Genomic DNA, 14,907 nt, shown 5'->3' with positions numbered 1-14,907 from the left:
TATATAAAATCTTACCAACACTAGACTTTTGAACAGTAGTGTACATAAACACAGCCTCTTCACACTCATACATATATTTATATTAAATTATAGATATTGTATCACAGATTTTCTGTGTGGTTCAATTTTAAAACATTTGGATCCCATTGTATATATATATATATAAACCTAATTTTTTGTGTGTGTGTGTGTCTTTATTTTTAATTTTTTTATTTTGTGTGTGGCATTAGATAGAAGATAAGCAAAGGAAGCAAGCGGAGGAGAGAGAGTGGATGAGGGCAGAGGAGGAGAGGGAGGACAGGCGACTGGCAGAACAGAGAGAGAAAATCAGGAGAGAGTATGAAGAGGAGCAGGAGAGCAGAAAACGCAGAGAGATGAAGGTCAGACAGACACACATGCACTCCTGCCTGTTTTATTTTTAGTGATGCACAATGTAATAATGTGATGATAGTTCCCTTTAAATCACAGTTTCCATCCAAATAAAGGGAATTTAAGTGCTTAAGGAAATGCCATCAAATGCATGTTGTCGTGTTTAATTTTCCAGTGCATTATGTGAGCACTCCTGATGACCTCAGACCATCTCAGTGACCAGCACTGCTGACTTTAAGTAAGCTTATCTTTTTGCAGCAAAAACTGAAGAATGAAGAACTCGCTCGTCTTGTGGAGGAGAGACGGAGGGATGCAGAAAAAAAGAAGGAAGAAGAAGAGAAAGAGAGAGCAGCTGTAAGAGAACAGGAAGAGCAAGAAAGACAAATACGACTGCAACAGGTGTGTGAAAATGAAATTTACTGGAGTGAGCTACATCTCAAAAGCTGTATATATTTAAGATATATTTGCCGAAAATTTCTCTAGATGTAGTGAGTGTGTGTAACAGTATTGTCATCTTTTTTTTAATTTTTAGGTTCAACGTGCACCATCCCCTCCTATCCCTACCCTACAGAAGAAACACCGCAACCCTTCAAATGCTACAGTAACAAAAACGGTTGGGGGAACAAACTTTATTTGTACAAACAAACATTGCAAAAGCTCATGTTCACTTCATGTGTATAAAATTGTGTATAACACATAACAGTAACTATAAAATATACATTTTAGGTTATAGGAATGGTATATTTTGAGTTTTGATATTTTGGATAGGGTTAGTGGGTTAGTTTTGGGATATTGTTGATTGGCCATTGGCTAGTTTTGTTATGCAGATCTGGCAACCATTATTTTCTTCTCATGACCTTGTAACCAGACCCTCAGCCTAATTACCAGAACTTCCTTCCTTCAGATAATTGCAAACACTCAGGTTGACTTCTCACTCACTAAAGTCTATGTATTTTTCAGGATTTCTCTGTGTTTCGGGCTCTTCCATCTCCAGAAAACAGAAACAACCAGAGAACAGAGAGTAAACACGTATCCTTGTGCACACATATCATGATGGAGATGTCCTATTGGCTTTTTTGTTTTTATATATTAATCTAATAATATTTACTATACCCTAAACCTGAGCTTTACAGAATTGATTTGCCCCAAATTTAGGCGATTTCAGGTTTTACAAACATTGCGAGTATTTGGTCCCAAAAGTATTTTGGTCTTTAATTCATAGACTAACACCTTGTCTACACCGGACGCGACAGTTGTGGTTGTCGTGTCGCGCCGCGCTGCAACAGCTAAAGTCTGTCTACACTGGACTCGACAAAGCGACCGTTGAAAATCATTTGAAATTTGTGTCAGTACGTCATAAATAGAACACAGCAGCAGTTTACTGTCGGGAATTTGTCGCGCCGCGCCGCATCCAGTGTAGACAGCATAATATGTTCTGTTGTATTTTGTCGCGTCCGGTGTAGACACGGTGTAAGTTGGAAGTATATTTAATTTTTACTAGCTAATACCATCCTCACATATTTTTGAAGGGGTTAACTGTATTTGTTTTCTTCAGAGTACAGAAGTGAGGTTGTAAATGAGCTGTGTGTGTTAAGAAGATGTCTGCGCATTGAACAGCGGCATCTGGAGGAGCAGCTCTTGCAGACGGAGTGGGATCATCTCCCCTCCCCCCTCACTGACAGGTACAGTATACAGTGTGTTTGTGTGTTGATAGTTAGCCACATGTGACCTGTTAGTCAATCTGTACATGAATACAGCTGGTCACTACAGTTGTACTGTCAGAGGCAAAAGAATCAGTCTTTCCTGGTCTTGGCCTGTGTTTGTACTGGTTTTAGCTGGTTTTGCTAAATGATCTGTTTTTTATAGACTTTTCATCGCTGGAAAACTCTTTCCAGTTAATGAGGATCAGTAATAGTCTGTGATCTCTCAAACTAATGGTTTATAATTTTGCTGTCTGGAAGGAAATTATGCTTTGGAATGATCTCTACAGCAATATTCCCGATGGATACACCCTAAAAGGAATCAAAGTAATAAAAATGTGATGTTTGTGTTTTTTTTTTTACATGACATAAACACGCCCAATGAATTCCAGGAATGCACTGAGTACAGAATTGATCTAAAAGATACACACATGTAAATAAAAAGCAACCTAAATGGCAGCTTAGTTGGCAGAAATAGGCTACATGTTTTTCAGACTTTTAGTTTATGTATTCTAGTCTTAGCCAAGGTAAGGTTTTCATTCAGTTTGTTTGGTTTCCAGTTTAAAATACTTAAAGTATCCAAAAATATATATATTTATATATATTTAAATATATATAAAATATAAATATATATATTCCCAAAAAATATATAACTTTTACCAATACATACTTATTGGTCAGTATGGCTACATCAATATACCAGTGAAATAACTGTTCTCTGTTCTATGTGCAGCACTCATATATAACACATTGTTATATCCTCTAGAAAAAGTTTACATTTTCTTTATTACACTTTAATAAATGATGGCTATATTTTATTATGCGGTCACTGTTTTATCAAGTCAAGTCACCTTTAATTATTATAGCACTTTATACAATACAGATTGTGTCAAAGCAGCTTTACAGTGTTAAACAGGAAAACGTTTCATTAATGCAAACAAAATTCAATTCTGCTGTAAAGCAGCTCTAAAAACAGGACAATAGTAAACAGTAGTTTTATAAAAGCAATATTGTGAATAATCATAACTAAGAGAGCTGCAGGCACTCCAGCATGCCTAATAACTTTAACTGTGACCGTTTTTACAACATGGCACTTCATGTGTGTTTGTAGGCACAGGACGGATGTGTTTGACATGGCTCGTTTGCGAATGCCTGTGCAAGGCCCCTCCGCCCGTGGCACTGAGCCAATCAGCTCAAAGGGAGCTGATGACATCATGTACAGGGGTAAGAACTGGCTGGCTAATACCAATATAAATCTGAGCTACGAGGATTGTAGTTACTGAAATAAATATTAGTTTATGAGTTCTTGTAGTTCCTTCAATATATAGCAGGTCAAATCATACTAAAGTCATTTGTAGTTGGCTAAAAATAAATATTATGACTGTAAAATGAGAGCTCAATTTAATGTTTGGTCTTATGTAATTCCATCTTTTGTGATGAAACTGACATTTATTTCTACATTTCTCAGATGCCTTTATGCCTAGAACACGGCAGTCTGTAAGTTTTCCTTTCTCACTATGAATGTAAGGCGTGCTTGTTACTTCCTGTTCTTGTTATTTCTGTTGTGTTTTGCAGTACTAGACTAGTACTAGTACTAACATGGCAGTTCTGTTTTTCTATCACACAGAGGAACAGAGATGTTGAGGGTGGACGAGGATCTGTGCTTCTGTCAGAAAGTGAATTTATTGGTGGGATCACACATTTCTTTAACTGCTTGATGAGTGTAACCAGTGGCCCCAAGATTTGTTTGGACACTTAAGGCATACTTAAGACAAAATGTTTTAATGTCTTTGCATTATATAAGAAAACATCAACCCAAGTGACATTTATTTTAAAGAAAAATATGAACACACTTTATCACAAGATGATATTTATTTTCATAGTGTTATATATCACTTTCTCATACATCTGTTTTTTTGTTTGTTTGTTTGTTTGATTACACACTGTTGACTGCTTTCTGCTGGTGTACAGTTATCTTATTATTTATCATTAGATCAGAATGGACTTGCTTTCCCAGTTCCTCCAGACAGTGAGAGGAAATCTGCTAAGCTGTCTGCACGAGAGCGACGCAGACTGGCAAACCTTCGGGTAATTCACACTGAAACATCTAAACATATGTCTGTATAGTGACGGCAGATTTCTTCTACTCCTTTTCAAACTCTTACAGACTAAAGTGCAATTAATACCGACAGAAATGCACTGCATTTTTTTGTCAGTTTTTTCTTCACGTGTCAGTTAATTCATTATTAGATATTTTGGACAAACATGAGCTATGTGATTAAAAGAATTCATGAACAATTCATGATATGCAATATTTCAACAATTTTAAACAAACAAACAAAAACATTTTCAGAACCGTTATTTTGCTTAGCCAATATCCACCAAATCTCACATGATGTATTCTAGAAAACATACTGTGGTGGAAATTATGGAACTGAAAATAACATTTAACACTTCTGGAATAAAATAGCAGACGCCATAGCTAGCATTTTGTGTACCCCAAATACAAATAATATTTTTGAATAATTTGATTTTTAAATATTTTTAAATTTGATAGTTATTGGAAATTATTAATAATGTTCTGTTCACAATATATTTGCAATGTTGTTGTTTTTAAAATTTTGTTTTTGAATCAATTAGTTTTAGTAGATAGTGAAGAAAAAGCAGACAACAAGTGGCCACCACCACCAGGATTTACATATGCATAATTTATATATGATGACTTCAATATAATTCTAAAGTGTGGGAAATAGTCATCATAAAGCATGATATAATAAACAGTGTATATGTGTGTGTTTAGTCTGCAGAGGGGAAGCCAGTGCAGCTGCAGTCCTTCAATATGAGGAAGCTCAGAGACACAAACACTCCCAGGATGAAGAGACTACAAGCCTTCGGCCATCACAACACCATAGCAGGTGTGTGTGTTTGTCTTTGTCTCTGTGTATGTTTTATGATTCTGAAGATGCACAACTTATTTCAATTATGTGTTTAGGAGTCTGCTCTGATGGCGATGATGAAGCAAGTCATGGTGATGAGCATTTTACCCTGCAGTCACCTGGCAGGCCCAGCTCCATTGATACTGCCACTACCGAGCCCTGGATTCGAGCAGAGACATCAGACACGCTCAGAAGGCTGATGTCTGGCTCTGAACTTTAAGACGGGCCATAATATACATGACCGCACATGCTCAGAGTGTGTGAGCACTTTATTGCAATGCAGTATATATATGATATTTTATGTAGTCTTCAGATCTCTTAAATAAAAGACTGATCAGTGGAATCTCTACAAGATCAACTGCTTTAACTGCATCACAAAATCTCTTCTGTGAACGGATTTGTGGATCCATGATATCAAGTAGTTACTTTTAACAAAATACAGAGGGAATGATACATTTCTAATCTTTCTGGGCTTTTTTCGTGGTATTTTTTTCCAAGACATAAATACTTTTTAGCATTTTGACAGCATTTTAAAGTGTTTTTACACCAGGATTCACCAGAGTAAATAATATATTGAAAGCAACATAATCCTGATTGCTTGGAGGCTTACGGCCTGTTCAAACCAAGGATGATAACTATAATGATAATGTTCTCAAAATCATTCAGAATTTTAAAATATTAAATGGCGAAGTCTACACATCTACTGTATGAAAGGGGCACTTTCAGAATTATTTTTTTTCCAGTTGATGAATGATAAAAAATATTGACAGCCAGTCAGAATCCATATGATATTAAAGAGTGGCATATGACATCAGCGCATGCTTATAATTAAGGAGAAACTTATTGTCCCTTGGTGTGAACACTAATATAGTTATCCTTGGTGTGAACGGCCCTTTAGAGTGAATGACATGCGTGAGAGAAGCATATTCATTCTGCACTTATTTAAACCATTTCGAGACTGCAGACAAACCACGGCTAACAAAGCCCGGCAAGATAAATTCTGCTGCGGCACCGATACCATCCATAATCCGGCTGACTGCAGATGGTTTTGACTCCTCTTCTTTATGCATTTCTGATTTTAAGCGGTCAATCTGCCTCTGCATCTGGGAGGCTTGCTCCTGTAAGCCCTTCTGTAGAAGAGCGTCCTTCTCCTGCAATACAACACAAACAGCCACAAGTGAAAGAATTGCTAAGTGACTTTGACCTTTGAAGGTGACTTCTCTGGAACAAAGTAAAAGTTTTGAAAGAAAGTATCCTGTTCTTACTCTTAGTTTGGCTTCCAGGACTCGTTGATTGTCTCTTCTCATTCTCTCCTGCTCTCTTTCCATCTGACTAATGATCTGATTCACATGTTCCTTATGGGTCTCTGCATGTCTTTAAACGCCTGCTCCTGTAAGCAGTTCTGTTCCTCTAGACCTCTTTGCCGCTGCTCCAGAATCTCATTCTTCAACCTCTGCACTGTATAATGAAAGAGAGACAGTATAATGAACTAATTCTGATGTAGACTTAAGACAAGTGGAAAATCAATTGCTGAGTTTGTCTATCACAGTTCTTTGTTGTCATTGTACTGTCTTGTGTATCATTGAGAGCCTTGACTGATCGTGGACAGACAGAGAAGTGTGCAGCTGATTTGAATTGTACCCTCTTTTTCCTGTTCTGCTGCACTCAGAGATTGGTCAGCTCCTAGAATCATATTCCCAATATCTTCCTTTGCTTTCAAAAACTTGCTCAACACTTCTTCACTCTATGAAAAAAAAAATGATGTCCGGTCATGTGCTGTAAGTAATCCATACCACTGTTGTTTTTGCTACTAAAACTTAAAATTTGTTTTTGTTCATTGAAATAAAACTGAAACAAAATATACATATTACATGAAAAACAAACAAACAAGTTAAAAATGTTGCTTTGGCTGTGATCAGTAGAGTAGTACTGTAAAAGTTTCATTAAGAACTTAAAAGCACCTGAGTCTTAATTTTAAGTCTTTATCTGACCCAGTGGAATGAAATATTCTAAATTCTTATTTGTGTTTCATGCCTGCATGTTATTTTTAGTCTTTATCAGCATTAAAGATGATCAGTGCTGTTGTGACCGTCCAAAACAAAGCAAAAGCAAAGCGTGCATGTGTGAACTGTACCATTATTTGTGAATGTGTTCTTGCTCTGTAGTCATTGGTCAGCTGTGTGAGCATGTCTTTGTACTGTCGGTATCCTCCAGGTCTCAGGTATGATCCATCAACAACACTTTCTTCCAGTGTATCAAACACCTCACGCAGAACAGCTTCACACTGCTGGACAGATTCTTCCTGATTCTGCTGGCATATCTGTTGATATTCATCATACATTTTCCCCTAAAACAAGTGAAAGAAACAGAAAATGTGAGAAACTCTTAAATTTGTGCTCTACATTTGCAAAGATGTACTGTTCATTTGAGTTTTTTTGTGTCAGCTGGTACCATGAGCTCTTGCTGGTAGATCTGGTCATTGTCATTGAAGGACATGATGATGAAAACGTCAATGGCCTTCTTCTCTGTGACTGTGTGGATGTCGGACAGCTCTTCTGGGTGCATAGGAAGCTGAGCAATGCTGAGCATCTCAGTCATGTAGAACTGCAGGGCCTGTTCCACTGCACGGACATTCTGGATCTTAGCCAGAGACACGACTGCATTCTCCAAACAAGGAACCTTACCACTGCGGATCGCTTCGACATAAACCTCAGCAAGATTACCCAGAGCTGTCAGGAAACACAACTCCTTAGTTCAGTCAGTCATCTGTTTTTTTTGTTTTTTCACATTTTCATTGATCTCTGCAGATAGTTTTTTATCGGCTTAAAGCTGCTGTAAGTGATTTTGGAACAACACCCAAAATGTAAGAAAAGAGTTTGGTGCAGTACTTTGTGTTTGGAAGACAGAAAAGTGTTTGGGAAAATATACAAAAAAGTCGATAATACTAACGATAAAAAAAGCACTCAGCCAGTAATCAATATATTGTGCATCACTAATATTTAGATTGATATATATATGTCTAAAAAGAGAAAAGAAGATTTACAACAGTTTTATAAATTTGTTTTTCTGCAAGGGTTTCTATGAAAGTACACACCTGTTCCAGTAATTGTACGGCCTCCGGTGACAGTTTTTGGATCCGCACTGTCAAAAATGTAATGGCAGAAGGTGTTTGCCTGCTCAAGGAACTCTGAATCCAGTTCTTTCTCGGTCAGTTCCTCCATTCTTCTCATGTTTTGCGTACTAGCAGGCCGAGGGAACACAAAGCACTTCCTCACCGCAAAGAAATGGCGCAGACAGCGGCGGGGCAGGTTGTACTGCTCAGTCTGAGGTGAGCTACCTAAAATAAGAAATAACATTACAAAAAAAGCAGTAAAAATTTGGACTGCTACAGTGTATTATATTTACAATAATTACTATTCCTTGCTGAATAGAACAGCATAGACTAGCTTATTTTGCCATGTTCTACAGCGGGGTGTTTTCAGCAGGGATATTCATTCAATTTTGTGCTTAAATATGGCACAGCTGAAGGTAATGAATGGATAGTGTATATTGCGTTTACTTTGGATGTTTAATGCCAGCTCTTTATCTCACCTGATTTGAGTGTCAATGCACTCTCCAGATACTCGTCTGATGTTATTTGCTTATTTCCCATTTTCAGTTCCAAAGTAAAGTCACGAACAGCCCAGACAAACGATGGAAAAACACGCATGAAATCTGCCGACTCCTCCTCATGTTGACCCACTTCTGCCTTCACACGAATGTTCTCTGTCAGCTCTGTAACGTAGCTACATTCAGCGCTGTTCAGGAGGAATAACACTGCAGCACTGATAGAGTGTTTTCAATTTATTACTCTGGATGCGCATGTTTTTTTTTTTTCCTGTGTGAGAAGGATACTGCAGCTTTTCCAGTGCCGTGTTGTCAATGACCCCTAAACTGTTGTACACTAGAGTACTGCTGAGAAGAACCGCCAGACAGAAGATCCATGTGTCATGTTTCTCATCCCCCTGAAATATTAAGAGACTGTCAGCTACAATAAGTGTATATATATATATATATACACAGTGCTGTTTAAAAGTTTGTGAACCCTTTAACATTTTCTATATTTCTGCATAAATATATAACCCAAAACATCATCAAATTTTCACAGAGGTCCTGAAAGTAGACAAAGAGAACAAAGACTATATATATGTGTATATATATATATAATGCACACTATGTGAGCAACAGGGTTTTAATACAATACCACTGTCTTGCAAGCAATGAAGGTATATTTTGTTGCAATGGAAATTGCAAGGCATTTGCTATGAAAACATCACTGCTGATGCATTCCTCCTCACCTTCTTTACATCACCAAGTCCCTCTGTGTCCAGCAGCACAAGAGTATGTCCTTTTTTATGGGGGTGAGTGACACCACATCCAGATGCCTTTGGTCTTTGATTCAATGGTGCTGCCGAGAGCAAAGCCTGAGACAGTCACAATGACAAATATCCAAGATGACAAATGCATGTTACATTTAAATGCATGTACAATGTTAAAAAAATAAATAAAAATTCTTTATTCATCTTGGTTTCGTGTATTTTTGACAAAACTATATTATTGTATATTATAACCACTTTTATCTATTTATGACCTTAAGTTATCAAACTGTGACTTAAGAAGACTTGGAATATAATGCCATATGGAATATTTTTAAATAGAGCGACTAGTACATTCACCAAAAATCTCCTTTTCTGCAGATTAAAGACATCATACTGGTTTTAAATGTGAAAAAAATTCATTCAGATATTTTAGACATAAATCATAGGAGAGGTGTATTCAAGTTACTGTCTGTATGAAGAGCAAGAAAGTAGCACTGGACACACAATCATTCACCCATTATTTTATAGTTTTATTATTATATTGCTCTATTTACTATATTTCATTATTCTTATATTGTTTATTACATTGCTATTTTACCACAGTTAGTGTTTTCAGATATTGACAGATGTACACACATCCAGCTTCTGTGTTCTCATTATCAACATATAATGCACTTGAGAAAGACATTTAGCATTTTCTCTCACCGGACTGTTGTCCTGCCAGGCGGTTCATAAGGTAAGACTTCCCCGTACGGTAGAGTCCCACCACAGACACCACCACCACCGGCTCATTGATCCCGTCCAGAATGTCTTTGGCCTCTTTTCTCAAGCGCAGCTTCCCACTTTCATCGTTTTCAATGAGACACAACGGAGCGGCCATGAGTCCGCCACACGCCATCTCTCTACAAAAGAAGCAGGGACGTTCTTACAGCGTGTAAATACAACATTTTTACATTGCCGAACAGTGTATGTTGTTTAAACGATGTGTCAAGTGTCAAAGGTTTCTAAAATAGGTATCACATACTATATTTGACCTCAAATCTAAAAGTCATTCATCCTTAATGCAATTGATAGATGTGCTAATTAGTCGGTACTTCAGGGTTGTGTGAGTGTGGAGTTGGGTTGATGATAAATGGACACTTCGTTTAAACGTGATTTTATATTGAAGTAGGCTACATTTACAGTTTTTTAATAATTTATCGACTTACCGATAGTTGAACGACGTAAAATATCGTGTTTAAAACACCGTTAGCGAGGTCTCTGGCTTGGCTGCTGTATACCTCTTAAAACTCTCAACACAACCGGAGCAAAAGGCTTGCAACCCCCTTAGGCTCCTCCTGTGAGATACTTCGTTATCTTTTCCACCATAAATGGTACAGAGACGGGGCGTGTTCTCTAATTGGCGAATCGGTGATGCTGACACGAAAGTGAAACTAAAAGTGAAACAACACAGGTTCGGTTCGATCACTGAAATCGACCGTTTACCGTCAAGTCAGCTACAGAACAATATGGGCGGATACTGAGAAACAACCTAATCGTTGTGGTAAATAAGACCCATAAACTTGACTGCGCGCACAGAGAAGTATCGCGGAGGGAGAGAGAGCCTCGTGACCATCTGTACTCTAAAGTAGAGTCAATACATTTTAAATTTAGGGTTACGTAAGTGAACTTTATTTTATTTATTATTTTCTTTGGTATTTATTCAAAAACAAATGTAGAACATCCATTCAAGATTTTCAATTGTGCAAATGTACATTTTGTTTACAATCTGATTTTAAATTATATATATTTTTTTATGAATATTTCACGTTTATTTTAACTTTGAATCACACACTCTAATTATGTGAGTATCTGAAGGAGTGTGGTTACTCTGAAATGTATGGGCTCGGAAAACCTAACAGGAACACATTCAAATCTCAGGACGTTTGTTGAGTCATTCTGTTGTGCTTCTGAATCGCATGATGTTGACCAAAAGATGTCAGACCTGAGGCCGCTCCCATAAACCAGGGCTGCCAACTTTTGAGTTTAACTGGGAGTCAGAATTCCTATGGAGGGTGGAGTTGGGGTTGAAAAAAAAAAACCTGTCCGCAGAGTTTTGTCTGACAGACATGTTAACGTCATAATGACTGGTAATGTGTTTTTACAAAACAAATAGGCTTAACTTTTCACCACAAGAAGAATAGCAGTGTACAGTGAGCAGTATTTACAAGTAATTGCTTTTACAAATAATTGCAACCGCATTTCAAAAATATTTTGATACAAAAAAAAGTATTGTCTGTATTTACATGCACATCCATTTTGACCAATTATATTTTTCTCCCATCCATTGCTATGATTATTACTATGCCAATCATTGAAAAATGTGAAAGTGAAATCTGCCAAACTTTTATTCAAATTCTGAATAGATTATATGTAGCCTAAAGAGCGCTTCCTTTATAATCACTAAAAAGCTGTCACTCACTTCAGTTCATCGCGATCTCACAAAGTTATGTTATTGAAGCTATCTACACTGCACAATGAGTCTCTTACATTGTGTATAAACCTTGTTACAATGATAGGAATCGCAAGCATGAAGAATACCGGAGTCCAGTGTATGAACAGCAAGTGAATTCTTATTAATTTGAGAGCAGTGGCCAATCAGGTGTTCAAGAAATCGACAGATATGTCTGTGATTGGCTACATTGCTCAACGCTACAAGAACAAGTTGTAAATAGAAACTTTTGACTCTCTCCAGAGCACAAAAACAAATACACACCGAAGAGGTTGCCAAATCTGTATTATTATCATAGACTGTATAAAAACATGGACGTAGTGTTCGTGACGTCACCCGTAGATTTCCGAAGAGCGTTTTTGAAGCTCAAAAGTGGGCGGAGGCAGCCGTCGCCATCTTGGCAGCGCGTCACCGCACGTCACTCCCAGATATGGGCAAAGAGGCGGGAGCTGGCTGCTGAAACCACGCCCACCTAGCTCGACGGTGGTGACAGCAGCGGCAATCCACCTGTCACTCAAGTGGCCACGCCCTTAATTATGCAGAACTTTAAGGCTTAATATAATTTAAACGGATGAGACCATAGACTGTATAAAAACATGGACGTAGTGTCCGTGACGTCACCCGTAGGTTTCCGAAAAGCGTTTTTGAAGCTCAAAAGTGGGCGGAGCCGGCCGTCGCCATCTTGGCAGCGCTCACCGCGCGTCACTCCCGGATAATCGAAAATGGGCAAAGAGGCGGGAGCAGGTTGCTGAAGCCACGCCCACCTAGCTCGACGGTGGTGACAGCAGCGGCAATCCACCTGTCACTCAAGTGGCCACGCCCTTAATTATGCAGAACTTTAAGGCTTAATATAATTTAAACGGATGAGTTATAAAAAAATTCACCCCCCTCACAGTCGTCATGAAGGGCAAAATTAGCTATATAGACCAAAATAATTTTTTGAACCAGGCTGTAAACATGTTTTTTTCTGCTGTAAAGTTGGGCATTTTAACATGGGGAGTCTATGGGATTGACACCTTAAGTCACTTCCTTGTTGGCTTCACCAGAGAGAGCGGGAGGTTGCCGCTTGATTATTTTGTACAGTTTTAACTGAACTGCTCTTGCATTCGTTTGAGGGTGCGTGAGAAAATGGACGTGTGGTGTGAGACCGCCCCCCACTGTTGCTACGCCCGACAAGCCATGACGCTCTTACGCCACACATCATGTTCTCACGGTTCTCACAGTGAAAAATAAAACACGGAGCAAAGAGGACACTGACAACACGCTGACAGACAACACAGAGCAGGTTACATTTGGTATGAAACAAAGTCTCAGCTTTCAAAGTTTGTAATTTTTTAAAGAAATTCAAACAATAAATACCGTTTTGTGGCTCTTTAATGTGTAGCAACAGATCACTGTAGCACCTCAGTTCAAGCGGCACGTGAACCGATCATCTCTTCCTGTTTACTAGTTATAGCACGAAATAAACATGAATGAACACCAGAAGGTATCTTGTTTCAACCGTGGAAAGACGTCAATACACACCATTTTCATGTTCAAGTACACCGACGTTAACCTACTCACCTGTCTAGTTTGTTTGTTGTACAAAACAACAGAATATCTGTTATGATTGTCTGTCAATCAAGCTCCTGCTGAATGCATGAGATGCATAACCCCAACCGTAAAAATACTTTATCATAAAAAATACCTTGCAATTAACCGGTATAGTGTATTATTGCTGTTAAATAAATCAATAAAATAAATCAATAAAATCGTCATATTATTGTATATGTTGGTGTCTAAATCCCTAACTGAAAGTGGGCAGTGATTGTTGCCATAGTCATAAAGGTCTCAATCCTGATGAATATGTTTATTTTTTAATAAACCATGTAAAATTGCAAATGCATATAAGTAAATATGTATTTGAAGCCAGAGGAAATATTTTAATTTGTGAGTTAACTGACCTGTATGGCACTATTATCTTTCTCCATTTTTTGCTTCTAGTATTAAAAATCTTAAAGACAAAAGGTACTAAGTAACCCCAAGTCATCGATATTTGCCATTTCTAATCACTATCATGCAAATATCTCGCTAACCAGCTGAAATCATAATTCTAGTAAAGTAATAAAGCATGTGAGTGACCATAATGACAGTTGCCTATCAGTGACCATTTCATACAATTTTTTTATAGAGGTTAATAATAGATATTTAATTCCTAACAGGATGCAAATAGAGCAACATACTGGAGAGTCAGTGAAGAATGAGTTGTTTTGCAGTATGTTGTGTAGGTTTTTAATTTATATTTTTTTCATAATTTTCTGTAAAGTTGCTTTGCAACGATTTGTACTGTGAAAAGCGCTATACAAATAAACTTGAATTGAATTGAAAACTTGAATTTTATTTTTTATTTTTTACAATATTCTGTTTGCAGTAACCAAATTGTTGATTTTTCCTTTATTAAACAGGAAGAGCTAGAAAGAGCCAGCATGTCAAAAGCCAGACTAATGCCTTCCCCCATTTGTTTGGTGGAGAATGTGAACGAATCACTCAGCGCCTGTAAGGATGCCATTGAGTTCCTGAGTAGGATCAATGAGCCGGTGGTGGTGGTGTCTGTGGTGGGACTCTACCGTACGGGGAAGTCCTACCTTATGAACCGCCTGGCAGGACAACAGTCAGGTGAGAGAACCATCTAGCAGTGGTGGACAGTAACGGAGTAGCTTTACTTCGTTACTGTACTTAAGTAAATTTTTCAAGTAGGCTATCTGTACTTTACTGGAGTCGTTTTATTTTGAGTAACTTTTACTTTTACTTCACTACATTCCAAAGCATAAGATCGTACTTTTTACTTCACTACATTTCATAAAACATGGTTACTCCTTATAATATATCACGTGCTCCGAGACGCAGAAGCGGTGTCTGATTCAAGAACGAACTGATTCTTTTCAATTAACCTTTTAAATCGGTTCGCAAATCGCACCAAACTAGAATGAACCGATTGCAGCTGTTCTCGAGTCGACAACTCACTGATTCAAATGAACCGTTTAGTGCGAGTCTCCAGTGAACTGAATTCACAA

The 14,907-nt window shown here is 37.8% G+C and overlaps 2 protein-coding genes and 1 pseudogene across 2 annotated transcripts in view; 2 read left to right on the top strand and 1 right to left on the bottom strand.

Moving 5' to 3' along the window:
• The window catches only part of LOC107690090 (centrosome and spindle pole-associated protein 1-like), a 16,253-nt gene extending 10,799 nt beyond the window's left edge, over positions 1-5,454 (top strand). The window contains 11 exon segments of the mRNA XM_016488331.1: positions 231-380; positions 628-768; positions 902-970; positions 1,330-1,390; positions 1,925-2,051; positions 3,181-3,293; positions 3,538-3,566; positions 3,697-3,757; positions 4,063-4,157; positions 4,870-4,984; positions 5,062-5,454. Of these exon segments, the coding sequence (XP_016343817.1) occupies positions 231-380; positions 628-768; positions 902-970; positions 1,330-1,390; positions 1,925-2,051; positions 3,181-3,293; positions 3,538-3,566; positions 3,697-3,757; positions 4,063-4,157; positions 4,870-4,984; positions 5,062-5,225 (1,125 nt within the window). The 3' untranslated portion in view covers positions 5,226-5,454.
• A 130-nt stretch (positions 5,455-5,584) lies between these two features.
• LOC107690101 (guanylate-binding protein 1-like) lies at positions 5,585-10,691 on the bottom strand (annotated as a pseudogene).
• Positions 10,692-10,727: 36 nt separating this feature from the next.
• LOC107690109 (guanylate-binding protein 1) overlaps positions 10,728-14,907 on the top strand; it is a 12,412-nt gene continuing 8,232 nt past the window's right edge. The window contains 2 exon segments of the mRNA XM_074187008.1: positions 10,728-11,022; positions 14,299-14,509. Coding sequence (XP_074043109.1) covers positions 14,320-14,509 — 190 coding nt within the window. The 5' untranslated portion in view covers positions 10,728-11,022; positions 14,299-14,319.

This window comes from Sinocyclocheilus anshuiensis, unplaced genomic scaffold (assembly GCF_001515605.1).
Source record: "Sinocyclocheilus anshuiensis isolate Anshui unplaced genomic scaffold, SAMN03320099.WGS_v1.1 scaffold785, whole genome shotgun sequence".
Taxonomy (NCBI): Eukaryota; Metazoa; Chordata; class Actinopteri; order Cypriniformes; family Cyprinidae; genus Sinocyclocheilus; species Sinocyclocheilus anshuiensis.
Note: the sequence above shows the minus strand (reverse complement) of the source record. Positions and strands in the feature narration are given on the sequence as shown.